At 56.3% G+C, this 26,203-nt stretch overlaps 1 protein-coding gene across 3 annotated transcripts; it reads left to right on the top strand.

Moving 5' to 3' along the window:
- The first annotated feature begins 298 nt into the window (after positions 1-298).
- SOCS7 (suppressor of cytokine signaling 7) lies at positions 299-24,386 on the top strand. 3 transcript variants are annotated; one of them, XM_075774850.1, is made up of 10 exons: positions 299-1,259; positions 6,470-6,534; positions 9,723-9,827; positions 10,668-10,769; positions 11,601-11,731; positions 12,161-12,329; positions 15,244-15,372; positions 18,236-18,371; positions 18,675-18,832; positions 19,131-24,386. In XM_075774850.1, the coding sequence occupies exons 1-9, from the start codon at positions 394-396 to the stop codon at positions 18,793-18,795; spliced, it is 1,824 nt and encodes a 607-aa protein (XP_075630965.1). In that variant the 5' UTR covers positions 299-393; the 3' UTR covers positions 18,796-18,832; positions 19,131-24,386. The 3 variants fall into 3 exon arrangements, with proteins under 3 accessions (XP_075630965.1, XP_075630966.1, XP_075630967.1); XM_075774851.1 differs by lacking the exon at positions 10,668-10,769; XM_075774852.1 differs by lacking the exons at positions 9,723-9,827; positions 10,668-10,769.
- The last annotated feature ends 1,817 nt before the right edge of the window (positions 24,387-26,203 follow it).

The following is a 26,203-nucleotide window of genomic DNA, read 5'->3' as shown; positions in this document are numbered from 1 at the left end:
ATGCAGGGCTCGCAATACGAAGGTGCCGGGCGCCCGTGCCTCAGCGTACCGTACCCCACCCCGCTGTCCCGGGGGAGGACAGTGCCCTGGCGCCCCGGCCGTCCCCGCTCCCCCCCGGCCGTGCCCCCCCCCCCCCCCCCCCCGCCGGTGCCGCCCGGGGGTGCCGGGGCCTCGGAGCTGCACGTGGAGGGGGAAGGGGGCGTGGCCTCGGCACTGGGCGTGGCTACAGCCAGCGGAGAGGCGTGGCTAAGGGCAGGGGGCGTGGCCTGGGGCGGTGGCGGAAGTGGGGGGGCGTGGCGGCGTGCGGCCGTCGCCGCGGAGGAGGGAGGGGGCCGTGGCGGCGGCTCGGTCCGGTCCGGCCCGGTCCCGGCGAGCCATGCGGCGGTCGTAGCCATGCAGCGCGCCGAGCTGCGGGACGGGGAGGCGGCGGCGGCCGCCGCGGCTTCCTACCGGGTGCTCAGCCGCCTGCTGGGCTATGGGGCCGGGCCGGAGGCGGGCGCGGCGGGCGGTGCCGTTACCGGCGCGGCGGGCGCGGGGCCGGGCGGCGGGCGGCTGCCGACGGCGGGGTTACCGGGCGGCGGGGCGCTGCGGAGCCCGCGGCCGCCGCCGCAGCTGATGGTGTTCCGCAACGCGGCGGAGGGGCGGCCCGGTGAGGAGGGCGGCCCGGCGGCGGGAGGCGGGGGCCCGGCGGGCGGCGGCGGCGGCGGGGAGCTGCTCTGCCCGCGGCACCGCTGCGCCCTGGAGCCCAAGGCGGCGGCGAGGTGGGGGGCCGCCCCGCCGGGCGGGCTGGAGCTGCAGCTGGCGGCGCTGGGGCTGCGGCCGCCCGGGCTGGGCGCGAAGGGGCCGGCGGGCTGCCCCTGCCCCTGCCTCGGCCCGCCGCCGCCCGCCGGGCCCGCCGCCGAGGAGACCAGCGACGCGCTGCTGGTGCTGGAGGCGTTGGAGCCCGACGAGGCCGGGAGCTGCTCCGAGGAGGAGCCCGGTTCACCCGGCCGCGGAGCCGCCCGAGCCGCCGGGAGAGGAGGCCCCGGCCCCGGCTCCGCGCCGCCGCCCGCCGCCCCCGGGGGAGCCGGCCCCGGCGCCAGGAAGGGCTCGTTGAAGATCCGCCTCAGCCGCCTCTTCCGCACCAAGAGCTGCAGCGGCGGCTCGGCCACCGGGGACGCCGCCGCCACCGAGGCCCGGCGCACCGGGGAGCTGCCCGCCTCGGCCGGCAGCCTGACCGACGTCTGCGGGGCCCGCGGCCGAGAGCAGGAGGCCGGCAGGTACGGGGAGGCGGGGGGGGGGGGGATCCCCGGGGGCTGCACCCCGGCCTGGGGGTGGGTGCGGTGGGTTTGGGCTGCAGGACGGGGGGTGCGGGGAGCAGCCGCCTGCGTTGATGGCAGCTGGGAGACCTTGGGGTTGGTGCCAGGCACGGTGTGAAAGCCGGCGTGCGACGGCACGGCCCCGGGGTGCAGGGGGAGAAAGGGGTGCCGGGGCTGTGGCACCTTGCTGGAGGGTGGAGGGTGACCGGGAGGCGCGGGTGCCGTCCCACCGATGGGTGCCGTGGCCGTCCGCGGGCTCCGAGCTGCGCTCAGGCCTCTTCTGAGCAGCTGCCGAGGCCTCGTCTTTCGCGTGGGGTCGGTGAGCGCAGCTGGAGGAGCCCAGGAGAGGCAGGTGGAGGAGGAACACGCTGCTCTGCATCCGCAAAGGACGTGGTGGAAAAATGTCCGGGAGCAGGACCGGCGAGGTGGCGGGCGGCTTGGCGGATCGCTGGAGCCCCGGGATGCTGCAGGCACCGGCGGAGCGAGGAAGTGGTGTTCTCCGGGAGTGGCCTTTGGTGACACCACACTGAGACCCAAGGGCTGGCGTTTCCTCTCGCCCTCCCGTCTCTCACAGAATGATTTCCTGGGGCTCGCGAGTGTCGTGGTTGGGCTCCGGCCTCGGTGGTGGTGGGTGCTGCTGTGGGGGCTTCGCTCTCCTGCGCCTGGAGGGAGTGTTGGCAGCCGGAGGTTGGCTGGGTCGTGGGTTAGAAAGGCTGGAGGGACAAATCCCGGGACGTGTTACGTGGGACCCGCACACCCCCCTGTTCCTCAGCCCCGGTCCTCGGCTGCTCGCCCTGCTCCAGCCTCGTGTTTCAGCAGGAGACACGACCCGGTCGATACCCGCTGGGGAGGGTAAAGGGCTGATCTGTACCCGCTGCCCAGCTCCGGTCAGGGTGGGCCTCCTGCGCGCCCAAAATCCCTTTCTGTAGCATTTCCAGCAGTAGAACTGAAATTCCTCATGGAGGAGGCAGGGAGAGCCGGCCCGAGGCCTGTGCAGCCAGCCCGGGAGCAGCATTAAATAATGGAATGGGCTGAGTATTACAGCACGGCCCTTTCCCCGCGGGGTTAATTAACCTCGTGTAAGGCTTTTGGGGTGCGCTGCCTCCTCGGCGTGGCTGAAGACGTGTTGATGGGTGAGCAGGAAACTTTCTCCAGGCTTGCTGTGAAGATGCTGACCTTGGGTCAGGCGTGAGCCGCAGCACTGGCTTGTGGTGACTGGGCGCTTGGGCAGCCCAAAAGGCAGCCGGGCTGTAGCGGAGGCCAAAATTACCTCCCTTTTGAAGCGGAGGATGGTTTTTGAGATGGGGCAGCCTCAGCTCTTGTGTCAGCTCCCAGCCCTGCAGCTGGTCGAGGTGTTTGAGTCCTCCCTAGAGCTCCTGTGCCCGCGAGGAGCTTTGCTTTTGCACGTGGGGTGGTGAAGCAGTTTTATAGGGCGCCTTCATTCCCCACAAATGACTAAATGGGCCTCAAACGGGAGCAAGGCGAGTTGCCTGTAATGACATAATGTTTTGCTAATGGGCTTGTGGTTTATGCAGTCCTTGTGCTTGACGAGAACGAGGAGTCCTCGGGACCTCCCAGTGCTGGGATCGGGCGGTGGGCAGTCGCGCCTTAGCAGGTTGGGAGCGGAGAAGCGCCGTACCGCTGCCCGGGTCTTCCCTCTGCTCAGGGACTTTAGTGGTCACTTCTCATGCTCTGGCGTCGTGCAACTCTGCCGCACTAATTAGGCAGTATTTTAACAAAGGTTACTTCAAGGTGCCTGATGCAGCAACTCCTGTGGTTCAGGGACGACTTTGCTGCTTCCAGTTCCAGAAGTCGCCTCCTGCTGACAAGGGCTGGATTATTTGAACGATGCTTTTTGGTGCCAGGAGGCTGCACGGTGGTGGGATGGTCCCTGCTGACCCTGATCTCATCAGTGAGGATGTGTGGTTCGGGATGCCCATACCTTCACGAGCAGGTTAGACCCAGTTTAGCTAAGCTGGGCTTGCTGGGAAGTGAATATTTGGCTTCAGCAGATGTCGCTTTTCTTTTCCTCTCCTCCCGGTTGCCCTGGTCTCTCAGTTTGGAGATGCGTACTCTATTTTCTGCCATGGTCTTTGCTAAACTTAACACCATGCTAGCGAATGCTGTCTCCTACTTTGCACCCATCTTCCTTAGTTGACTGGGACGACGACCTTTTCTTGGCTCTGGTAAGAGCTGGAGGCTGTCGTTTCCCAACACGTGGCCCCCATTAATATGGGATGGAGCTGGCATTCGCCACAAGTCCCTGCCACAGTCCCTCGTGGCTGACAAGGTGAGCTCAGAGCAACTTTTGGGTTAATTCACAGCTCTGCTTGCTATCGAGCTCTTGTTCCTGACTTGCAAGTCTCCCCACGGGCTGGTGGTGAAGGGTTCTCCCTTGGTCTGCTGTGGGTGTTATCTAGTCCGGCTCTCTTTTTTTTAAGCATCCACAAGAAACAGAATTCCTGGTATTTGGAGTTGCTGCCCAAGCTTCCCATCGTGCTGCCGGCGCACGGGGCTTTCCCTCCCGCCTGCAGCAGCAGTTAGGAAGGAAACCAGCCCCGTTGCCTAAATCAATAGTTGGGCTGTGCTCAGCTGCAAGAGGCTAACACACTAAATGTGGAGATACCAGCGTGCGGCTTTCCACCCAGGGCCTGGGTGTTGATATTAAAAAGTTGTATCGGTGGAACTGTTCTTTTTTGGAAGCAATGTGTAGTGCAGAGGTAATCAGAGGGAAAGGGGACAGGGTTAGGCACCGGTTCTGCAGATGGGTGGGTGCAGGCATGCCTGAGCTGCAGCCGGCATCTCCTGCAGATCGCTTGCTGGGTTGGTCCCCGAGCCCTGCAGGTTAGCTGTGTTGGTGACCTTGGGTTTTTAACATGTCTCCCTGTTATTACATGCATAAAGTCGCACGTAGCCAGCCTGGGTGGCTGGGTAAGGCTGGCCTTAGTGTTAACCGGACAGTGCCATGGGATGAGGGAAGGCAGCACGGTGGGAAGTGCTGGCTGCCGAGGCAGCAGCCGTAGCTATTGCAGAACTGGTGGGTAGCTGATCCTGAACCCCCTTATTTGCCGGAGCTCGAGGGCTTTTCCTGTTCGTGTGCATGAATCCATGCAGAATCTGTCCACGGTGTTCCTGAACGGCAATGTCCACCTTTGGCTTTCTCCAGTTCTGCAGAGCTGTGCTGATCCGATGCAGCAGTGTTCAGGTACCGGTCAGGCGTAATTACTTTTCCGTGGGTCGCGGCGTCGTTTGGAGATGGCTGCAGAACCTGAGGGCAGGAGGAGGAAGTATGGAAGTATGTTGTTTTGGTGGAGACTGAGCTGGGAAGTGGAGGATTCGGTCCATGAATCATTTCTTGCTGCTGATGTGAGCTTGCTAGAAATGAGAAATCTCCGAAATCAATGGCTGTAAAATGTTGGCAGAAAATGTAGCTGTTTTGGTAGCAGCAAAATGCCAGCAGTGCTCCTTTCTGTCTGGCTTAGTGGGTGGGAACAGAGCTGTTACTATATTATAAAGTTAGTTGATATTAGTCCAGAAGTGTAATATTTTGTGTGTCTGATAATTAGTGAATTGTTCTTCAGGGGGGAAAAATCCAACCCTCAAGTAGGTGTGAGAGGGTTAAAATGAAAACACTTCCAAACATTTTAAGGGAGTTTTGTATATCAGGACAATGAGTGTTCTTAGTATTTTTATTTGCAAACTTACAGTATTAAATGTTTATTCCCAGCTGTGTGACCCGGTGCCGTGACACAAACGAGAGGAGCATTTTCTGCCCTGTGAGGAGATGAGGGTGCACCCATCCGCTCTGCGCTCCCGGGGCTCTTCAGTGCCCGACATGAGACTGGAGCTTGGGTTTCTTCTCCCATGCACCTGAGTTGCATCTGCTCAGCGCAATCCTTCCTGAAGGACGGCAGTCCTTGCTCAGAGCTGGTTTTAGCTGCAGCTTTGTCCAGGTTTTGCTGGCTGCGAGCGGAAGCTGGGGTCTGAAGCACAAGACAGGCTTAAGGTTCAGGGTCAGGAGGTTGGAGAGCGAGGAAGACGTTCAAGAGGACCGGTGCCTGCCCTGTAACAGCCTGCTTGCAGTGGAAGTGGGGTGTTCTGGCTGGCAAGTAGAGCTGGGCTCTGAGCTCCCGTAGATCTCGGTGGTGCAGTCGCTTGCCTGGATGCAACGGGACCAGTTTCTCTGACCAGCGCAACGAAGTCGCGCTGTTTAACTTGGAGTAACCTTGCCTGTCCCAGTACAGCCCGACAGATTGATAGTGACTGCCCAGTGCTGGGATGGGCATTGTACGACGCTGGAAAGACCTTTGTCAAAGCTGTGGTTCTGCTCAGCTTTGTTCTTGTGCTCCTCTCCTAGGTGGGAGTGAGTTTCTGCCACCAGGGATGCGTTTCTCTACTCACCTAAACCATGGATTCGAGTCCTGGGGGTGCCATACGCTGTGCCTCAGTTTACCAGCATTTTCTCTGCCTAGTTCTGGATAAAGGCCTTTAGCATTGCAGTAGGGAAGGTGCTGGAAGGAGTGGTTTTGTGTGGGGAGAGCGCAGGGCTGGCTACAGTGGTGTTATAAAATGGCTGGTTTGGAAAGCGAGCTTCACGGGAATTGCTCGTATTCCTGGGTCCTCATCAGAGGTGTGGTTTTTTTTAGCTGTTTCCATCTATCTCGACGGCTCTGGGTTTAAACTCGCCTACCCTTCACCTGCATTTGGAAACCCTTTGGGGAGATGGTGTCCTCCAAACGCAGCACGAGGGCATTCGATGCGCTTGCTCTCGGCACAACCCCTAATTGCGCAGGGACCCAACCTGTTTGTCGAAGGCGTTTGGCAATGCCTGATCCAGAGAAATAGCATGACGTCTGTTGTGAAACAGCTTCTTGGCTCTGCTTACCATACTTGCTTGGGGTTTTTCTTTCCAAAGACTTTATTAATTACCTAGTTAGAGATTTGCTTAGTAGCAGGACGGAGACCTAGCTTTACTGGTTGACTGCCCTACTTAAGCCAGAGCACTGCTCTAGGAGTCGAATAAACATGCAGCATGGAGCTGTCTCGAGCTCCGTAAAGAACAATGAAGACTTTCCTGGTTTGAGAAGTTCAAATGGTGTTTTGTTCTGGTGGGATGCACCAGGTCTCCCCACCTCTACTAACAATATTTTTTTTGTTCTGATTTCCCATAGGAAACACAGACTGACAAGAACTCAAAGTGCCTTTTCCCCGGTTGTGTTCAGCCCCCTCTTCACAGGTAAGGATTTGAAAGATTTACAGCATGGCATTTCATTTCATTTTCCTATAAAGAGAGCAGCGTGTCCTTAACAGTAGATGCTGAACGTTGCCTCCATGTGCAAACCAGGATCTCTGTGAAGAGTCCCTCTGTCCTGCTTGGCCTCAAACCCTGAACAAGAGGAGCTGTAAAGAACATGGCTATTGCATGCCAGCGTTTTGCAATTCCTCCTGTTGAAACGCAAGTTTGAGTTGTGCTCTAGGAGGCGAAGGCCCTTCATTTGCACAGGGCTGTTTGCATCCAAGTGGTTTGGAAAAATCCTCCGTAGATCAAGTGCAGTTTGGTGCTCCCCTCCTGTGGTTTGCGAGGAGCTGAGACCAAACTGCTTCCCACCTGGATCACACACCAATGTCAGCGGCTCTGTTGCATGACAGCTATGGGAATTGAAACCTCTTTGGTGGAGCACTCCCTTCTTCTGCGTGCTTCCCCCCCTCTCCTCGTGTTCTGCTGCTTTCTGACCTTCCCTTTTCTGCCGGGGAGCTGGGGGGGAAGTTGGCCGGTTTATAAATGGTGCGAGGGGGAAGTCCTGCTCTGCTGGCAGCTGAAAGCTGTAGTACTGAAAAGCTCCTGGTCGTGGTCATGTGTCTCTTGTGGTGTGGGCTCGTAGTCGAAACAGTCGTAGCCACAGGGCTTGGGGCTTCCTTGGGAGAATCCTGACTCGGGACCTCTGTGAGTAGGATTCTAGGGTCTCAAGTGAGTATTTATCAGCTGTGTGGCTTACGTGGCTTCTTATGAAGGTCAGATTGAAAAGAAATTCATGTTGAGGGTCTTACTGCAGAGCAAAGGAATCAGAATGTGATTGTGGAGTGATAACCGCCTTAGGAAAAGGCGGTGGGTAGAGCTGAAAGCAGCTTGCTGCTGGTGTAGGTGTTTGATAGCAGAGCTCGGCGCAGGAGCTGGTGCGTGCCTTGGGTTTGAGTAGGGTGAAGCCGTCTTTGGAGAGCAGTGCTGAACTCTTCCTGAGAACTGGTCTAAATTTCAGAGAAGTGACCTTCAAGGCAGAGCATTCGTTTGACTTGCCTGAAACCAGTAACTGGGAGCTGCTGCTCCGCTCCTGCGGTTTCTTGTAGCTCATTCGGCTCTTGCAGAAGTGGAATCACTTGGGGGTAATTCAGCTGTGGCGGTGCTTGTTCTCATCTCCATTCCCACATCCCTTCAGCTGATGTCCTGATAGTGGGGCAGCGTGCAGAGAACATGCTCCTTGTGTGAGCAGACTGGCTTCCTCTAAGCGTCTTTGTGCATTTATTTAGCAAATCAAGGCTGGCGAAAGCAAAAGCTGCTTCTGCTGCTTTGTCAGCTGTTGCTAGGGGAAGTTGTAGTATAAAATCTGTAATTCTGTGTGCTGGGGGTATGGGGATGTGTGTGCAGAGCTGCTTTTCTTCAAAAGAAACTAGAGACGAGAAGCTGGAATCGACAAGTTTTTGCTTTAAATTTGGGAGGTGATTAATTGTTAGTTTATCCTTTTACCTATTTTTAAAATGACTTATGTTAATTTTTGCTGGACAGTAGAATAGTGGCAATGCCTTCGTAGGAGTTTTCCCTTTGCAGAAGACCATGGAAGCATCCCCAAAGTGAATTTCTGGATTTTAATCGCTTTGGTTTGTTGTTGACTTCTCCATCCTTACCCAGCTGAGGTTTCTTTAATGGCTGCTGCATAGGGGATTTCCTGAGACTGTGCACCACCAAAATGGGACAGAATTCAAATACCTGGCCCAACTTGCCTGAGCTTCTTGGGGATTTGCTTTCAGGTTAGTGTGTGGGGTGAGCAGAGGTCTTTGGGAAGGGTGTCCTCGCCTTTCCTGAGCTCTCCTTGGGTGCTGGCTCCGTCAGTACACCGCAGCCTGGCACTGCAGCTCCTGCTGCCTTGGGAAGGGTTTGAAAACTGAGTTACTGCACCCCCTCTTAGCCTGGGTGTCTTTTTGGTTTTGTTTGTGGCACGTGAATGCAGCCCAGCCACTTTATTTTTAGGGTGTGGGAATGAAAGAGTGGCTGTGTGTGTGCGTGTGTGCTCACACCCATAAGTCCCCCAGGGAGAAGGTACCTCGGATAATAACCGACCCTAAATACTTCTCTTAACGTGGCTTATTAATAGATAGGGCTTTTAAAAGCAGAAGGAAGCTGAGTCAATATTGTCCTGTGTAATGCACGGTAAATACATCGCCGGGCTCTTACCAAGAGGTGGGTGATGCTGTGTGTGGTGTCTGGGAATCGAAATCGAAGGCAGCCAGATTTCATTGTCCTTGAGCCCGTGGTTCGGGATGATTTGGTTTGTGGTGGTTCATCAGAGCATGGTTAGACTGATTTTATTTTTTTTTTTTTTGGGGGTGGCTGGGGGGAGGCGGGAAGCCTTGGTGGTGGTAACACCCCTTAGGGTCTCTCTTTGGGGTTTAGGTCTGTTCCTTCTCATTCTGTATCTGTCCAATACTGAGGCTGATGCTTTGACCTTGAGTGGATGGCTTAATTTCTCTCCCATTTCCTCTCTGAAAATCTAAAATCTCTAAAATCTCTCTGATTTTAAGTTAGACATCTTAGTTTGTGTCATTATTTTCCCCAAGCAGTATTCTGGATTCAAAGCCTTTAGGCTTCAGTGAATTCCAGTTATTTAATGTAAAAGCCTGTCCAGCTCCCTCTTATTAATTTTAAGAGCTGGTATCCTCATGGCAAAAGCTATTTCTGTTTGATCTAAGGCATTGGCGCGCAAACTCAGACTGGCATTAATAGGAGTATTATACGAGTTGTGTGCCGGTGGGTGCCACGCAGACCTGTGAAACCATTTCCCAAGCATTATACAAAGTGCCAGCGCTGTGCACTATTGATGAGCTCTGGTTGTTACGTGAACTCGGTGCTGAAAAGGTCTCGCAGTGCCTTCTCATCGCGTCCGCCTGGTGCTGGGCTCACGCCGGGCTCAGGCACGCATACCGGTATGCGTCGTTCCCTTCTGCCTGACCTTTGGGCTGCGGTAGCCGAGCTGATCGATGTCTCAGAAAGGGTGCAGCAGAGCAACTTGATTTGAAAACAGCTAATGAGATCGTCCTCCAAACCCTGCAGAGGTTACTGCCCCTTCCCCTCTCCCCCTGCCTCCCTGCGCTCGGCGTCTGCACGCTCCAGAGAAGGTGCGATACTAACAGTCTTGCTCCACCAACCTTCAGGTGAAACAGTGTCACTAGTGGACGTGGACATCTCTCAGCGAGGACTGACCTCCCCTCACCCTCCAACTCCACCACCTCCACCACGAAGAAGCCTCAGCCTGCTAGGTACCGTCCCGGAGAGCGTCCTTGGCCGCGCATCCCCGCGGGAGCGTAGGAACTGCCCGTCTGCCCATGCGGGGACCGAGGAGGAGCGTCCCAAGAGTGCCTGGCGGCGTGTTCGCTGCCGGCTCATCTGACCCCATAGCACGCCGGCTCGCCTTTCCCCGGCAGAGGATTTCTTGCTGTTCATTGGGGGCTTCAGCGTTCCTCTTAGATCAGCCAGGAGGGGAGGGCGGTGGTGGAGCAGTGCGAGGTAGGACGTAACGTGTTGGTTTCGTAGCGTTTCTGCTGCCTTGGGAAACTTCCCCCCTTCCTACCCATCGCTCAGCAAGGCTGATTCCCTTCTCTGCTCTCTAGTCGGTGGAAGTGGAGGCTCCCTGGGAGGCTGCCGCACCAGGAGCCCGGCTTAGCTGCTCTATGTCCTCCTCTGGAGGCGGCTCCTCTGAGCAGGAGCAGCTTAGGATGGGTAAAGTCAGCCTTAGCAAGCAGCATCTTAAACTGCACGTCCCGTGTGCTGGGTCTGTGAAATCTCCTCTAAATGCCTGTCTTGTGCTGCAAGCTGCATGCATGGAGCTAGCCGGGCTGGAAAACTGACTCCTTCGCTCTAGGAGCGTGTGTGTGTGTGTGTGCGTGCATGGGAGGCTCCGAGCTGGTGTGAAGCGGCAGCAGCCACCCGCACTCGGAAGCGAGAGGAGGATGCAGAGGTGCCGCTGGGAAGCTCCATCTTCGCTTCTCCAGGCAGCGCCGAGCGCCGGTTTGCTCGGGCCGTGTTGTCAGGCGCTCGCCGGCGCAGAGCTTGCTCGCTTTCCTGTTTTCTGAATCTCTCTTCCCTCTGTTCTCTCCTAGATGATATCAGTGGGACGCTGCCTACATCTGTCCTAGTGGGTCCAATGGGCTCTTCCCTGCAGTCTTTCCCTCTGCCTCCGCCTCCTCCGCCCCACGCCCCAGGTCAGCTTAGCTTTAGCAGCAAGGCTCTGGCTTTCCCTTCAGGCTCTGGACTTTGGGGGTTTTCTTGGTAAACTTGAAGGCTGCACGTTGGGCTTTAATAGCAACGGTGCTGCCTGCATTGCCCGCTCGGGGACGTGCGGTCCTGCGCTGCCGAGCGCTCAGGCACTGTCGTGTCAAGGCTCTGGTTTCCCTGTGCTGTGGCTCTTGTTGCCTCGCAGGAGTTTTGCTGAAGCTTGTGATTGCACCGGCTTTATCCTCAGTTCAGCATCTCCCGTTTTCTCTGGTTCCTCCCGGGTTCGGCAGAGGAACACACCCCGATTTACACTGTGTCAGATAATGTGTTAATGAGTGCCAGCGATGCTGGAAAAGCACCGTGGGAGCAGGGTTCAGCGCAGGAGCCCCAGCGTTGACAGCCAGCCTGCTGTGCAGTCCAACTGAACGGCACACGAGGATGTTTCCTGTGCATTTACCCTTTTGCTTTTGGTTTCCTTCAGGACCCAGAGGGTTTTAACTGCCCCTTTTTCAGGATGCACGTTCATTCCTTCCAGTCTGTGCCGCTTGGCACTTCCCTTGCCTTCCCTCTGAGCTAGCATAAGGAAATAGCAGGTGAAGGCACCGAGTTAGTCACCTTGGAAGAGCCAGGTAGTGACTCCCGCTGTGTCCTTAACGAGGACGTTGTCCTTCCATCATTCAGCCCGGCTTCCTCCTCCACGCTGCAGCTCTGCCCCTCCTGCCCTGACCTCTAGAGCTGTGCGAGGGGGACGGAGCGACTCGTCCTTGGGGTCAGCTCCCCGCGGGTGACAGTGGCCTGGGCTGTCTCTCCCTCTGCAGACGCCTTCACACGGATTGTCCCACTGAGGCCGATGGAGGCGATGCCCGGCCAGCCCGCCTCGCACCTACAGTGTCCGCTTTACCGCCCGGACTCCAGCAGCTTCGCAGCCAGCTTGCGAGAGCTGGAGAAGGTAACGGTAACGTGTGGGGGGGTGGTGGTAGCCAGGAGGAAAAGATTGCGGGTCTAGGCTCTGGTTTTAGGGATTGATCATCCCTTTTACAGAGCTGGGAGAGTAAGATTAGGGTAGGGCTGAAAAAAAACCTCCTGCCTTTCTCCCAGTGAGGTCTTTGAGTCTAGAAAAGCGTTTTGTTGTGCATGGAAGGGGTGTCGTAGTCTCATCTGTTCTTTTGCCGCTTCTGGGTGGTACGGGATGTGATGGTGCGCTCTCATCCAGGAACAGCGAATCCCAACCATCCGTACTCCTGGGTGGATACAACCAGGCACTTCCATTTTGGCATTTAAAGGGCATTAACAGCAAGAGCAAATTGTATTGTGTTCGGTTGCTGATAAAGTCTTTCTTGCTAGCATCTGCTGACGTTCTGGCTGTCTCTTTTCCTAGTGCGGGTGGTACTGGGGACCGATGAACTGGGAGGACGCAGAGATGAAGCTGAAGGGGAAGCCGGATGGGTCCTTTCTGGTCCGAGACAGTTCTGACCCCCGTTACATCCTGAGCCTCAGCTTTCGGTCACAGGGCATCACCCATCACACCAGGATGGAGCACTACAGAGGTAAGAGCCATGGGTGGTTCCGAGGATGCTGCTGACAGCGGAGGCCCGTGGCTGGGGACCAGTCTGATCGCAAGGTCCCAAAACTTTGGGCACAGTGCTGGCAGAAAAGGAGGAGCAGGAGCAATGTGTCCTCGCTCTTGTGCTGAGTTTCTGCAAGACGCCTTAGAAGCTGCATTTGACTTTGCTGCTTGTATCTCAAACAGCATCTCTCCATATAACTCTGAAAAATTGGGGAATACGGGACTTCCCTGTGCCTGTCCTAAGGTCTTGCTTTGGGAAACTGGACTTGAAGAAAACGATGATGGTGAGGTTTTTGGGATCCCATGTCACTGAGATGTGACGTACAGCATGAGCCATCATTCGTAGCTGTCGGTGCTTCCCAAAATGAAGTTGTGAAATGAGAAGCCCTCTCTTGACGTTGCAGCTCGTCGCCTTGCCTTGTTCTCCCACCACCTGAGGGAAGCTCGGCACGGTACCAGCTGCCCTTGGTCCCACGCTGAGGCTTTAGCTCTACCGGGGTGGGTTTTTTTTTTATTCTGAGAACTCCTGGCACGTTGTTTGTGCCCTTTCTTCCTGCTGCGCTTGCTCTCCTGCTTGGGCTGTTTCTCACCTCGCCCACACGCTTTGCTCATCTTCACGTGTGGTTTTTCTCTATTGAACCCTCGCGCAGACAGCTGTCCTCAGGCCGAGAGAAATGCCCGAGAGGCTCAATGCACGGGGGGGCAGCTGCCCTGTAACCTGTGGGCAAGCTTTAATAACAGCTGCCTGTAGAGCCTTGTCATTAAATTTGTCTGCAAATAATGGGTTCAGCGGCTTCCCAGCCAACCTGCTGCAGAAAATAGTGGTTTGCAACCTTTCAGAGCAAAGCTCATCTTTTTCACCCTTTTGCCCTTGTCCCAGGGATGCTGCTGTTGTTATCTTTTACCTTGGCTAGCGAAACCTGGCAGCACTTCTGGTCTTGAGCCCCTCTGACGGAAAGATGCCCCAGCATTCGTTCTGGCCCACCTAGAGCTGGTTTCCCTGTCCCTGATCATTGCGTAAGAAGGAAGGAATTTCATCACCCTGTCCTTATAAAAATTACAAGAAGCTCTGGCAGCTGGAGGAGCTGTGAGGCTGCCGGTAGAGAGGATACTTTTTCATAATTGAGTTTTGGAGCAAAAGTCACTTGCTGCTGGTCTGGTTTCCTATTTTTGGAGCCGGGATACATCTGTTCTCGGAGCTACCTTAGCCAGGTGTCCTTCCCTTTCCTCAAGCTGTCCTCGCTGCATGGATGAAGGTTGGTGCTGCCACCTTCCCTAGAGCAGCGCTCCCAGCCCTGGCACCGCATTCAAGGACTTTGTTTGTGGGTGCAGAGCTTTGCTCTGCGTCAGCAGCCCCGTGCCCCCCCCCCCGTCCCCCGGCCAGGACTGGCCGCCTTGTGCTGAATGTGCTGCGGCAGTGTGGAAAACTGCAGAGCTGAGCACTTTGATAAACCAATGAAGATGACAAATGGTGAGGCTGGGGGAATGGTAAAGAGATAAATGCTTGACCTTCAGGTTTCAGGTAGATGAGAGGAAGAAAACAGAATTTCTTTGTCTTTTTAGGTAAGCTGAGTAGGTGCGTTGGGGAGGCTGGTGTTTGTGCTTTGTCCTTTGCAGCTTCTGGCCACTTTTAAGAGTTCATTCAGATCTGAGATTGCTAGTTCCTGAGAATTCCCCTTATTTTTGTGCTTGCTGGTCCCAGATGTCTCCCAGACATTGCTCCCAGCCTGGCCCATGGCGGGGATGAGGTATCTTTTCCCCTGGGTACCTCTGGCTACCTGGTCTCCTTAGCATGAGGAGAAGGTGGAACCAAATACATCCATGGATGCAGGGCATTTGCAAAGTCTCTCCGCTGGCTCTGGGTTATGGTGTCACACATCTCCCACTGGAATCTCCCCTCTCCGCAGGCGTGAGCCTGGGTCTGGCTCCTGACGGGCTCTGTCCTGTGCTGAGCCCTTCTTTTCCCGTCTTGCTGCTCCTGGTGAAGCTCCGTGCTGGGCTGGCTCTTGCTGGAGCACTGAAAAATCTGCAGCTAGAAAGGGAGATGGCAGCGGGGGGGGCGGGGTAGACAGCGTTTTGGCGAGTAGGGGATGACCAGGGCTGCGTTCTGGTGGAACCAGGGGGGTGTCTGGTTGCAGCACGAAGATCGTAAGACTGGTCTGACTTGAGGCTTGAACTATTCAGAGATCTGTAAACAGGTTAGAGGGCCTGCTTTCCCTCTGTTGCCCATCTCCAGTTTCTTTGTTCGTCACTCGAGCTCGATGCATACGCCGTGTCGGATAGCAGTATGGGGGGGGGGGCCGTGTCGGTGTATCTTGACCCTGGTTCTAGCTTGGCAGTAATTTGAATTAAGGTGTTTGAAACAGCTGGCAAGAACACGGAGCTGCTCCTGTGCCTGCTCTGGAATAAGTGATCCTCGCCAGCCGTAGGGCGGGCAGAAGAAGACTTCAGCACCTGGATCGCTGTTTTGACGCACTTCTGTGTGTGGGCTTAACAGCTCTGGTGTGCTGGCTCTCTTCGGGAGTGCTGTTGATGGGATGCTGCAGAGGAGCAGGGGTATCTGCTAATGCTCTGCATGCTTTGATTGTTTTAGACCCAGCAGTCGTTGCAGGCTGTTTGCAAGTGACTTGTGGCCATGCTTGGGTTACGGTGGTCACGTCATCACGTCTTTCTGCGTATCCCCGGCTCTTGGTGAGCGTTGGTTCCAGCGGGACAGCGTCCTCGCAAGCTGGTGCCACTGCTGTTTCCTCTTAGCCCTGCCTCATCCCAGCTCTACGAGAAGTAGTCAGGCTGGGGCATTCCCCTGCTCTCTGAGAACATCAGACTCCTGACTAAACGTCTCCTCTTGCCACCAGTGCTCCTATAACGTGAAACCTTTTCTGTTCTGTTGGAAGGGACCTTTAGCCTGTGGTGCCATCCCAAGTTTGAAGACCGCTGCCAGTCTGTGGTGGAGTTCATAAAGAGAGCAATCATGCACTCCAAAAATGGGAAGTTTCTCTACTTCCTCCGATCCAGGGTTCCAGGTGAGTCTCCCACTTAGTCCGGGGGATGTGTTGCTCTGTGATTTAGCTGCTGGTCTGTCCTAGAGAGCCAGTTTAATGTGGCTTTGGTCTGCTGCGCTCAGTGCCCTGCTCTGCGTCCTTGCCCACTGACTCCTCAGAAGGATCCTGAGAAGCAGATCTCTCACTCAGCACCTGCACCCCTTACTCATAGTGGTAAGGAGAATCCCCAAACCTTCCTTTCTAGGAGTATGGAAACGTGCTACCATCTCACACAATGACAAACAGAGCTGGAGACTGGAAGGCTACTCCCTCAACAAGCAATTATTTGGCTACTAAAACTCCGCTTTCCTCCCTCCCCCAGTCTCAGTGCCGCTGTTCTTACGAACCGCTCCGTGCTTTGTAGTTTCCCAGTTCTCCCGTAGCTGAGACCCACCTGGGGCTGTCGAGAGGAGAGACATTAAGCTGAGCGTGTGGGAGCGTTTCCAAGTGTGAGCTCAAAGTGAGCCTCAAGCGATAGATACTGTAGATTCAGAGTCCCTGGGGGTGACCGTGATGCCAGAGCCCATCAGCAGGCAGGTGCTTGCAAGCAAGGAGGGAGTGTTAGTGTTGGTGAAGCTTTGTTGAAGCATGTTTGATTGCATGCTGTTGGGATTGTGGAGTGCTTGTTTCCCCATCCATCAGCCTCTGGTTCTTTAAATGGGCTCACATCTCCCTCCTGCTAAATCTGGGCAGGCAACTGGACCAGTATCTTCTATATCTTTTTTTTTTTTTTTCCTGGTTTTTACTCATCTGTCCTGGTGTACCAGAAAGCTAGCAAAAAAAAATCTGACGGGAAGGGAAGAGCCTGCCAGACAGGCAAATATGCCCCTTACTTGTGAGAGAGCAACAGTGGGGGACAGAATTTGAAGGGTGGGTGAGCAGCGATGCTTTGAACAAAAGAGCAGGGATGGGAACGCTGCTGTGGTGAGATGGGTGGCGGCAGCGAAGCAGAGAGGGACAGGCCTGAGAAAAACGTGAGGATTGCTGCAGTAAATCTGCAAGGGAAATGATAGTAAATTTGCTCCCTATCCACATTGCCATCGTGCCTGCAGGCGCTGGTGGTGACAGCGACCTCTCCCTGGCACTGCAGCATGGAGAGGATTTGGCCCAAAGAGTTTCTGGTCTAGAAGAGGCTGGAGGGGAGGAGGGATGGGATGTTCCTCCCTCTCCAGGGCTCCTGGCAGCCTGGAGTCACAGCCCAGATCTGTTCAGTGTTGCCCTCTGCTGCATTCACGGCCGATAACTGGAAAGCTGATTTATAACGTGGCCGTGCTTTGGGGAGGAGAGGGATGGAAAGCTGGCGTTGCAATGTACCCTACCTTCAAAAAATCCTTTCATCTTAAAGATACTTTACTTTCCTGATTCTGAGATCTCTTCCCCTTGAGAATAGGGCTTTGAGGGCTTAGGACTCCAGGCAAATACTGTAGAAAGGACTTGCTGTAGAAAAATATCATTGAAAAAGAAAACACCCTCCCCAAACAGTGCTGTGCACCTGCTGAGGAGTCCCTTGCTGCCTGGTCCCCCCCTGAGCCACCAGCCAGCTGTGCTGCTGGCTCTGGGTCTTGCACCTCTCCGTCTGGGTGCAGCGTTGGGCCCGGGTGCTTCTTAGAGCCGCTCTGCCTTCATCCTTGAAAAACAAAGTCCCGCACTGATGCCTGATTATTTTTTTTTTTTTTTTTTTTTTTTTAGTGGGATAATATTTAGGATCTGCATCTCCCCAGTGTGCTCGTTAGTGCTGTTCTCCTGCTGAAATGTTAACTGCTGCTCAGAGGAGGGGGCTGTTTCCAGCTCGCATCTGGCTCCTGGCAGCGAGGCATGTGGCGAGCACAGCGTGCGGAGCTCGTGCTGCGTCCCTGTAGTCGCTGGCTGGGCTCCCAGAGGCTGATTCTTTTTTGGTAGGAGAATAAGGACGGGGAGGAAGAATCCAGCCTTCAATTGATTGGTGTTTTTTGCTTTCTCAAAAGCTGGCTCACAGCTTCCTGAGCTGCCTGGAGCAGTTTTGAGCTCATCTTAGTGTGAAGAGCTTTCCCTTTTCTCCTTTCACTCCGTTGCCCTGAGAGACAAGCCAGCAGGAGGGGGTTAGAGTGTAACTAGCTTTGAACCCTTCTGTAAAGACAGATAAAACCTTGTGCTGTGAATGAGCCCAGCTCCCACAGATCCTTCCTGGTGCTCCTGCCGACCTCTCGGTTCTGTGGGCTCGATTGTTGCTCTTAACTTTGGAGGAGGAGGAGGTTGTGGGGTGGGGGAACGGCTGGATGCAACTCGCTTTCAGCCCTGCGCGGTTGCTCCCTGCGTGGGGAGCTGGCTCGGGTGAAGCTGCCTTTGTGCCCAGCCTCGTGACCCCAAGAATGAGCGACTTTGGCGCAGCTTGAGCTGACCAAATCCCCCAGCTTTTTAACGCCTCGCTAGAACTACCCAAAGGGTTATGCAGAGCAAAGCCTACGTGCCCGTCATGCTGCCTGCCTTCTTCTTTGGCTTTCTTCTGCACCCTTTCAAAAGCCTGTTGCTTCTCAGTATAAATTGATGCTGCTTCTACTAGTCCTGGGAGAGGGAGGTGGTTAGGAGCTTGCAGCATCCCGGGATCTGCTTTTCTGCAGTCACCCTATGACATCAGAACTGTTGTTGCCTTGTGAGGAAGGCTGGAGATATTTTGCAGCCCCTGGAAGGTTTGGCTCCCCAGTCCCAAGCGACTCTGAAGCAGCAGGCTCCTGGGAAGACATGCTATCGACCTCAGCCTTGCAGAGAGCTCCGGTTCCCGAGAGCCAGCTTTTCCTTTTTGCATCAGTAGTGGTTCCTTTCTAATATAACACTTGTCTCCAATATTACTTTTTCTTTTTTCCCAAAGGTCTCCCTCCAACGCCTGTCCAGCTCCTGTATCCAGTCTCCAGGTTCAGCAATGTCAAATCCCTCCAGCACCTTTGCCGCTTTCGGATCAGGCAGTTGGTCCGAATAGACCACATCCCCGAGCTCCCGCTGCCCAAGTGAGTCTCGAGGACGGGCCTGGGGATGCGCCTCTCTGGTTTCCTCTCCGCTGCAGGCAGCGAAAAGGCGTCTCTGTCTGCAGCAGGGGTTCTGGGAGAGCGTAGTTGACTTCTCCAACCTTGGGACAGCCAGATAAATGTCCTGGGGTGTGTCGGGGTGCGTGCACAGCCTTGGGGCGCAGGCTCCTCTTTCTGCTGGAGGTGACTGTGCTGGGTGGGCCGGGGGAGAGGTTCTGGTTGTCCTTTGCGGAGGTTGGTGTGGTTGTGGCTCAGGGTTAAAGCTTCTGCCTGTTCCTTCCCCAGGCCCTTGATCTCCTACATCCGCAAGTTCTACTACTACGACCCGCAGGAGGAGGTGTATCTGTCGCTGAAGGAAGCTCAGCTCATCTCCAAACAGAAGCAGGAGACCGAATCCTCCACGTAGCGAGGCTGCCTCGCCCGTCTTGTTGCTGTCACTGATGGTACGTGTGTGCCGCTGGTCTGTGTCCCGTCCCGCGGGGTCAAACGTAAATCGCTCTGTTCCCTCTGCAAAGAAGACACAAAACTTTGCCAAAGAAGTCGCGGCTATTCACTGCTCGGTCTTTTACCGTTGTCCAGCTTTCCTTGGGGAGGGGAACAAGGCTCCTGCTGCTTTCTCGTGCGTATTTGTGCCCGCACAAGCCTGTGCTCGCTCTCATGCCAAACCGGCTGCAGTCTGGGGCAAATCCTGCCGCATCAAGCGGGTTGTTTGATCCCTCTCCCGTCTCTGTTCCCCACTAGGAATTTGATTGTTGCCATCCTGTAGCCCAAGCCAGGCTGTGGTGGGAAGGAGGCACGCAACGGTGAAGCCTGCTTCTGCGGTGCCGCTCCTGCTCTCAAGCTCTTTTGTACAGAGAAGAGGGTTCAAGACTCCTAAGAAGCACAGCGGAACGGGAACAAGAGCCTCGGCTCCTGCCTGAGGGAGAGGGGTCTCGGAGACAGCTGAGCCCAGCTCGCGGACTCCTTGCAGAACAAAGAATGTCATGGCACTATTTACAATTTTTTGAAAGTTTTATTTTTTATGTCTTCTTTTTTTTTTTTTTTTAATTTTCAGCATGAGAAATACTGTCTTATGATCAGCTGAATTTTATTATCCTCCCTTGGAAACTTCAAGGTGGGGAGAGGTAGAGAAGGGGACTCTCTAGGAATATTGTTTGCTCCAGGCATTATGGCAAGACTGTTCTTTGGTCCTCACTGAGAGGGGATGCAGCCGGGGAGCTGCAGACTGAGCCAGAATGACGCGCAGCTACGTGGAATAACCTCTGGGGAGCACGGAGCTCTGAACAGTGGGCAGCTGCACAGCTCGCCTACTTTCTAGGATTTGGGAGAGGAGGACCAAACCTAGTCTTGGGCAGCTGAGCTTTGCAACTGGATTTGCAGGGTGGTCCTAGATGCTTTTAACTTGGGCCCAAGGAAGAGCGTGTGAGCCATTTGGATGTTGTGGAGCCTTCTGCCAAAGGGAATGGTTGCTGCTGCACTGGGGAGCAAGGGCTGCTCCGCTGAGGAGGCATCCTTCCCTTAGCAAACACTGGAAGATATCGCTGAGCCCCTCTAAGCGGAAGGAAGGTGGCAAAGCTGTTGCTGTAAGTGTTGCAGCAGTCCACGGACCAAAGGTACTTGCTACAGTGATCTCTGTCTTGCAGAGCTGCGGGACGTGCACTTTTAGCCTTTCTCTGGCTGTCTCCAGAAGCTGTGAACGAAGGGGCTTTCTGCTGAGCTGCGAAGGATCCTGATCAGGAGTTGCTGGGGCATTAAGATGCATCTTCGGGGTGACTTGAAGCAAGAAACAGATAACTGAGGGTTCTTCCGGAATGGCATCTGGTCTCTTCGAGCTTGCTTGTTGCTTCCTTCTCTCCCTGGGATGTCCGTGGAACCACAGCAGTTGAGAAATAGTAAAGCCAAGAGAGGTGGTAGCTCTTGCTGTGTTTCTGGGCTTGGCACTGGCTGAAATACCCCTCCACCCCTTCAAATCCTGGTCTGCTGTCTCATCTGCAACCGCAAAGAGTTTGCATTCATGGTGAAATTTAAAGTTTGCCGAGAAGTCTGGAGAAGCATCTTTTCTCCTGTATTTAAATGAACAAGTGTTCCTGTGCTCTCAGCTCCGTCCTGCAACGATGTGGTCTGAAAACACGATGCTGTGTGTGGCCTTCGTCCTCGGATCGGGCTGTCGATCTGAAGTCGGTGCCCTGTGAGCTGGCTGCAGTCACTCGGGAGCCGCTAGGATTTTGGTCTTGCCCTGCAGAGAATGATCTATGTCCTTGAATTAGACACAGTCGTGTGGATCTTAAAGCGGCCTGGAAAAATTCTGATTGTCTGCCTCTGCCAAGCGTTGCTACAAAGGGTGCTAACAAATCCCACCCTCCCTCTCTTCACCATCATCTCTGGCCTCAGTTTTGGTCTTGGAGAAAAAGTATGTTTTTTTTAAAAAAGGATTTGGCTTCCAGATGAAAGTAATAACTAAGCTTCAAAATCTGCAGAAATACCTCATCGGACACTACTCACTACTGACTTTGTGTTACGGGGAAGGGGGAGCTGCCCCAAGATGTGCTGAACTGCATATCCTGACCCTCGGTGAAACTGGAGCTAACCCAGCCTACAGCTACTGCGTCCCCTCCGTGCGGGGACCGGCGTTCGTCCCTCCGCAGCCGCTGCTGCGTTCCGTCCCCTCGGCTGCAGACCCACAGCTCGCGCCAAGTTATTAGCGGAGCCCGCAAGGAAACGCGACTGCTTCGACTAAAACGCACAGCACGTTGGGCGAATGTCGGGGCGGCGGGGGCGGAAGGCAGGCGAAACTCGAATATCCACACGCCTGGTCCTGCCGCATCTCGGCTGTCCACGTGCTGAAGATTTGAATCTTCCAATTTATCCGTATGCTGGAAAGGAAAAACTTCCCGAGAGCCAAGCCCCGTCTGATGCCTGAAGTGTCCAACTCCGTGCCAGCGAAGAACAGCGTGCCCAGTGCATGTGCCTCCTGTCAAGCTTCTCTCCAAAAACAGACCCTGGAGGCAGGGATGCGATGGCGTGCGGATGGGTGATGGCCCGCGGGACGCGTGAAATGGGGGAGCTGTGAGTCTCCCCTTGCCGAAGCTGGGGAGAAGCCGGTTCTCTCCCTGGTGTGATGGTAGTGACAGCATTTTCAGTCCTTCCTTCCCTGTTCCTGGCTGGAGAGGCGCAGGCTGGGTTTGGGGAGGGAAGGCAGCTGACCTGGAGAGCAGACCAGGGAAAACTGGTGCTGGCTGGGCACTGGGCATCGGAGCAGAGCCTGTCCTGCTGACACTGGGCTTGCCCAGGGTGAAAACGCACAACCCTGCTCCACGGTGGGTCAGGAGAACCGTCCTGCACCGCTCCATCCCCTGCCCTCCGGGGAGCTCCCCGTATACCCCCCGAGCTCCCCGGCAGGGTGATGGGGGACGCTCGGTGTTGAAGGAGCAGCCAGACTTTAGGGGCAATACTTGAATTACGTGTATTTGGTCGGCTGTCGCTGTCCTTGGGAGCACTTCTCCCAACAGCCTGCCGGTGCTTCTGCTGTTACTTGAACCCGGTGCACGGTGGGCGCAGCCCTCCCCACCCTGAGGCCAGCAGCAAGGCTGGGGGGGGCTCTGTCTTCAGCAGCCGAAACGACGGAGGAAACGTTCTCTGGGGCGTTGGATAGGGGATGGTGGGACACCGACGTGTCACCTTGATGTGCTTGGTGCCAGCTGTAGCCGCACAAGACACCCCCCCCCCCCCCGTCAATCCGCACCCGCAGGAGCGGTGGGCTCGGTGCTGCCATGAAGGTGGCAGATGCTCTTCAGCCTTCCCGGGGTCCTGCTCCACCTCTCCTTGCTCCGAGCCAGGCAGGGGAGCTGGAGCGTGGTCAGTGCCAGCCCCTGGCTGACAGTGCTGGATGGGATCCCGAGGTTAACTGTAGTTAACAGCCTTCTCTTGAAATCCATTGAAAATAAAGCTGTTCCTGGAGTTCCTTCGCATCTAGGTGTGAGGGGAGGGAGGGATTTGATCTGCTTTTGGGCCTGGAAAAGGTCCAGAGCTTTTGTTTTCGCTAAGGCTGGAGGTGAGCGGAGCAGCGTGGTCTCTGCCGAGGGGGTGGTGGTGTTCGTGGACACGGGTGACATCCCAGGGGCGGCTCAGTCCGTTCTTGCCAATGAATCCCATCCCTCTGTGGGCAGGAACGCCTAATGTTTATATCCTGCCGGGAATGGTTTTGTAGGTTGGTTCTGGAGGGTGCTGCCATCCTGCTGATTTGGAAAAAAATTTTATAGCCTCCTTTGTCCAACCTTGAATTCTGCAGCGGTTATTGCCGTCCTCCTCCCTCTGTCAGGGACCGGAGGCAGGTGAACAATGAAATGGGCCATAAAAACCTACCAAAGCGCAGAAAGTACCCCTGGAAAAGCTCCTTTTTCAGCTGGATGGGTGCAGCCTTCAGCCCTGTGTTGTACCTGGTTATCAGGTTGGCAAGATCCCCTGGCACGGTTTGCTCGAGCCGGGCCCCCGCTCCTCTCCCCGCAGCCCGTTTAAAGGTGGGGAGTGACCTGGCTCGCTCCTGCAGCTTGAAATTCAGATAAGCCAGGACAGTTTTCTGGCATGGAACTTTTCAGCTCAGCATCGACCTCCCTGGGGCCAAAAGAAGGGCGGGAAAAGAAAAAAAATTCATTCCTTAGCTTGGTTTGGGTGGGACCTGCTGCGGGCAGGGTGGGAACCACCTGAGCCGCTCATGCGAGAGGGAAGCGATGGTTTTGAAAGCACCGGGCACGTGGTGTTTACATATCTGGCCAGTTTTTAAACCCTAAAAGTGTTTTCAATAGGGACCTGCGTTATCGTGCGTGTGCCGTGGGTGCGGGGAGATGCGCGGGGCTGTGCCCCCAGCCGGGCAGGCTCTGCCGCGCGTGAGGGTTGGGGCTGAAGTCTTGTCCGGGAGCATTTTTGGGGAGGAAACCGCTGGAAAGCAGGGTTTGCAAAAGGACGGATCTTCCTGCTTCCAGGAGGAGGGGGCCTGGCTCTTGTCCTTTGTTCTCGGCAGCGAAGATCTGCCCTTGGGATGATTTTTTACCCTTAACGTTGACCATCGGGTCTGAGCCTGCTCGTGGGGGGCCCAGCCACCCACCCAAGCCCCCTGGTCTTTAGGGGACGGAGGGATTTATCGGCCCCCGCAGCGCTCCCCTCGCTCCTCATCCAGTGTCTTCCAGGTGAGATGGGGCAGGTGGGACCCCCCCCCCCCCGACATCCCCCCGGGATTAACGGGGTCCCAGCAGCGCTGCCTCCGACCGTGCCTCCAGCTGAAAAAAGCACAACCCGTGCCCAGAAACACAGCGGCCTCCCCGGGGCGAGTTCCCAGTGCCCCCCCCACCCACCCCAGGGTGCTCCCCCACCCACCCAGGGCTTTACCCCAAAAATCGCTGGTGGGCAGCGAGTAACACTGGATCCGGACTTGCCTTTAGAGAAGGAACGAGCGGATAGCGGCAGCTCCGAGTGCGGGACCTCGCGCTGCTCATCGCCAGGATTGCTGAACCACCCTTTGGTAGAAATGCAGCTTTGCTTAATTTTATTTTTTTTTTTTTTCCTGGTGTGCTTAATTTATTAAAATAGTTGCTGTATAATTTATTTTCATAAACTATATTAAAAAGTTACTAAATGGTAAAAACAGACTTGCAGGCCAATCTTTCAGAAGAAAAAAAAAATGTTTTTGATATAAACATAACAAATGCACTTTTGGGTGTGTTTGGTTATTTTTGGGGGTGGGGAGGGGGAGCCTGGCTGTACCTGTGGGTTTGTCTGTATATATTGTATTAATAGGCATGTTTGGCCTCTCGTGTGGAGACGTTAGTAACTGCTGCAGGTCCTGGGGGGAAGCTGGCGTGAAGTTCCCAGGTTTTTTTTGGTTTATTTTGGTTTTTTGGGGTTGGTTTTTTGGTTTTTTTTTAAGTCGTCAGTGAGGGAGAGCTGACTTCTGTGTAACTCATTTCTCTCGTCGTTTTGACTGATGGGTTTGGTTGGGTTTTTGGTTTTTTTGGGGTTTTTTTTTTTGGTTGGGGGGGTGGGAAGGGAAGAGAGCGGGGGTTTGAAATAAAATCATTGGAAATTGTTTTATGTGGTGTGTGGTGTCTTGAGTTTGGAGCTGCTGGACCCCCCCCAGGCCCTCAGGGTGCTTTGCCCCCCCGCCCCCCCCCCACTTGCAGCATCCCTGTAAGGAAATGGGGACCAAAGGGATGGGGGGGGGGGCTGAAGGGATGGAGACCCCGGGTCCAGCTCCTGCTCCCCGACTTCACTTTGTGCCCTTCCCCGGCTGCGGGAGCCGCGTTTCGTGCTCCCCCCGCCCCGCGCTGAGGCGCTTTGAACGCCCCCGAGTTTGGCAGATCAAAGACTGCGGAGCGACAGAATGGGGCTGAGGCGGGACGTACGTGGTTCCCCCCCGGCTGCTGTGTGCGTGGGGGGGCTCCCAGCCTCCTCCTCCATCACTGGGTGGGGGGCAGCAAGGGGGGTGTTGGGGTGCAGTGGGGCTGGGCACCCCCATTCCTCCCGCCGTGGTCCTGGCCCCAGGGTTGGTGAGGAGCCTGTGCCGCGCTCTGCCCCAGTGCCCTGGCCGTGGGCACGGTCCCGGGGGGGGGCTGTGCTCTGCGTGGGGACAAAGGCCCCATTGATGGGGCCAGACGGCCTCTCCAGGCGGGATCCGACATCTGGGGCCTCCTCGTGAATTTTTTTCTCGGCTGGTCCGAGCCAAGATGCCGAGGGCCCCCTCCATCGCCTGGAGCCCAGCGGGCAGGATGCTCCCGGCAGAGGAGGGGAGCGGGGAGGTTTTGGGGTTCACCCAGCCCTGGGGAGGGTTATGCTGGGAGGTGCCACGGGCAGGGACGGCTGCACCCCGGGACTCGCCCTCGACAGGGAGGGTGCCCCAGGGCTGTGGGGAGCCACGTGCCCGGGGCAGGGATGGGGCACCCCCTCGGTGCCCCCCGCAGCCCCATAAAGCCCCTTTGTCCGGCCGCCTCCGAGCCGCCCTGGAAAAGCCCCAACATGGCTGCGCTGCGCAGAGCTTATTTTTAACATCTCATTAGCATCAGAAAGCAGCAAATTTCCCCCGGTCCCCGGCGAGGTTCGGAGCCCCCAGACAAAAGCCGCTTTTCTTCCCGCCCGCGCTCCCTGCTCGCCTCCCCCCCCCCCGGCCCCTGGGGTGCTGCTGCAGTATGGGGGGCCCCCGGGACCCCCACGCACCCCCCAGCCTGGCAGGGTCCCCAGCTGACAGAAGCCCGTTGGGGTGTCACTGCGCGGCTCCCCTACCCCTGTCCCCCTCCGCTCGGCCAGCCCTGCCCGAACCGTGAGGTTGGACTGACCTGGGAGTGGGGTACGGGGGCATCCTGTCACCCCCCAGCGTGGCACCAGCTCTGGGCTGGACCGTGTCGAGGGGATGGGGTGGGTGCTGTGCCCATCCTCATCCTCGCTCACCCCGATGCGCTGGGGCAGGCGTGGGAACACGCAAGGGAAACTGAGGCACAGCCTGGGGCCACGTCAGGGAAACTGAGGCACGGAGCAGGGCCACGCAAAGCGAGTCGAGGCAGAGTGTGGGGCCGTGCCCGGGGAGCCGAGGCCGGGCATGGGGCCGGGTGCTCCTGGCCGAAGCACGCAGGGTGCTGGCAGTGCCCCAGCGGGTCACCGGGCCGCGCTGGGCCTGGCACCGGCGCTGCCTCCGAGCTAATATTTACCCAGGCTGGAGGGCTTGGCCGCCGCGCTGGGAAATGCCGCAGCTGGGCCAGGGGCCACGAACGCGCCGCTCGCAGCGAGAGGGGGGGCAGCCAGTGCCACCCACCAGTGCCACCCCACCCTGG

The sequence above is a fragment of the Balearica regulorum genome, chromosome 24, assembly GCF_011004875.1.
Source record: "Balearica regulorum gibbericeps isolate bBalReg1 chromosome 24, bBalReg1.pri, whole genome shotgun sequence".
Lineage (NCBI taxonomy): Eukaryota > Metazoa > Chordata > Aves > Gruiformes > Gruidae > Balearica > Balearica regulorum.
The sequence above is the reverse complement of the archived record's forward strand: the minus strand, read 5'-3'. Positions and strand labels throughout refer to the sequence as shown.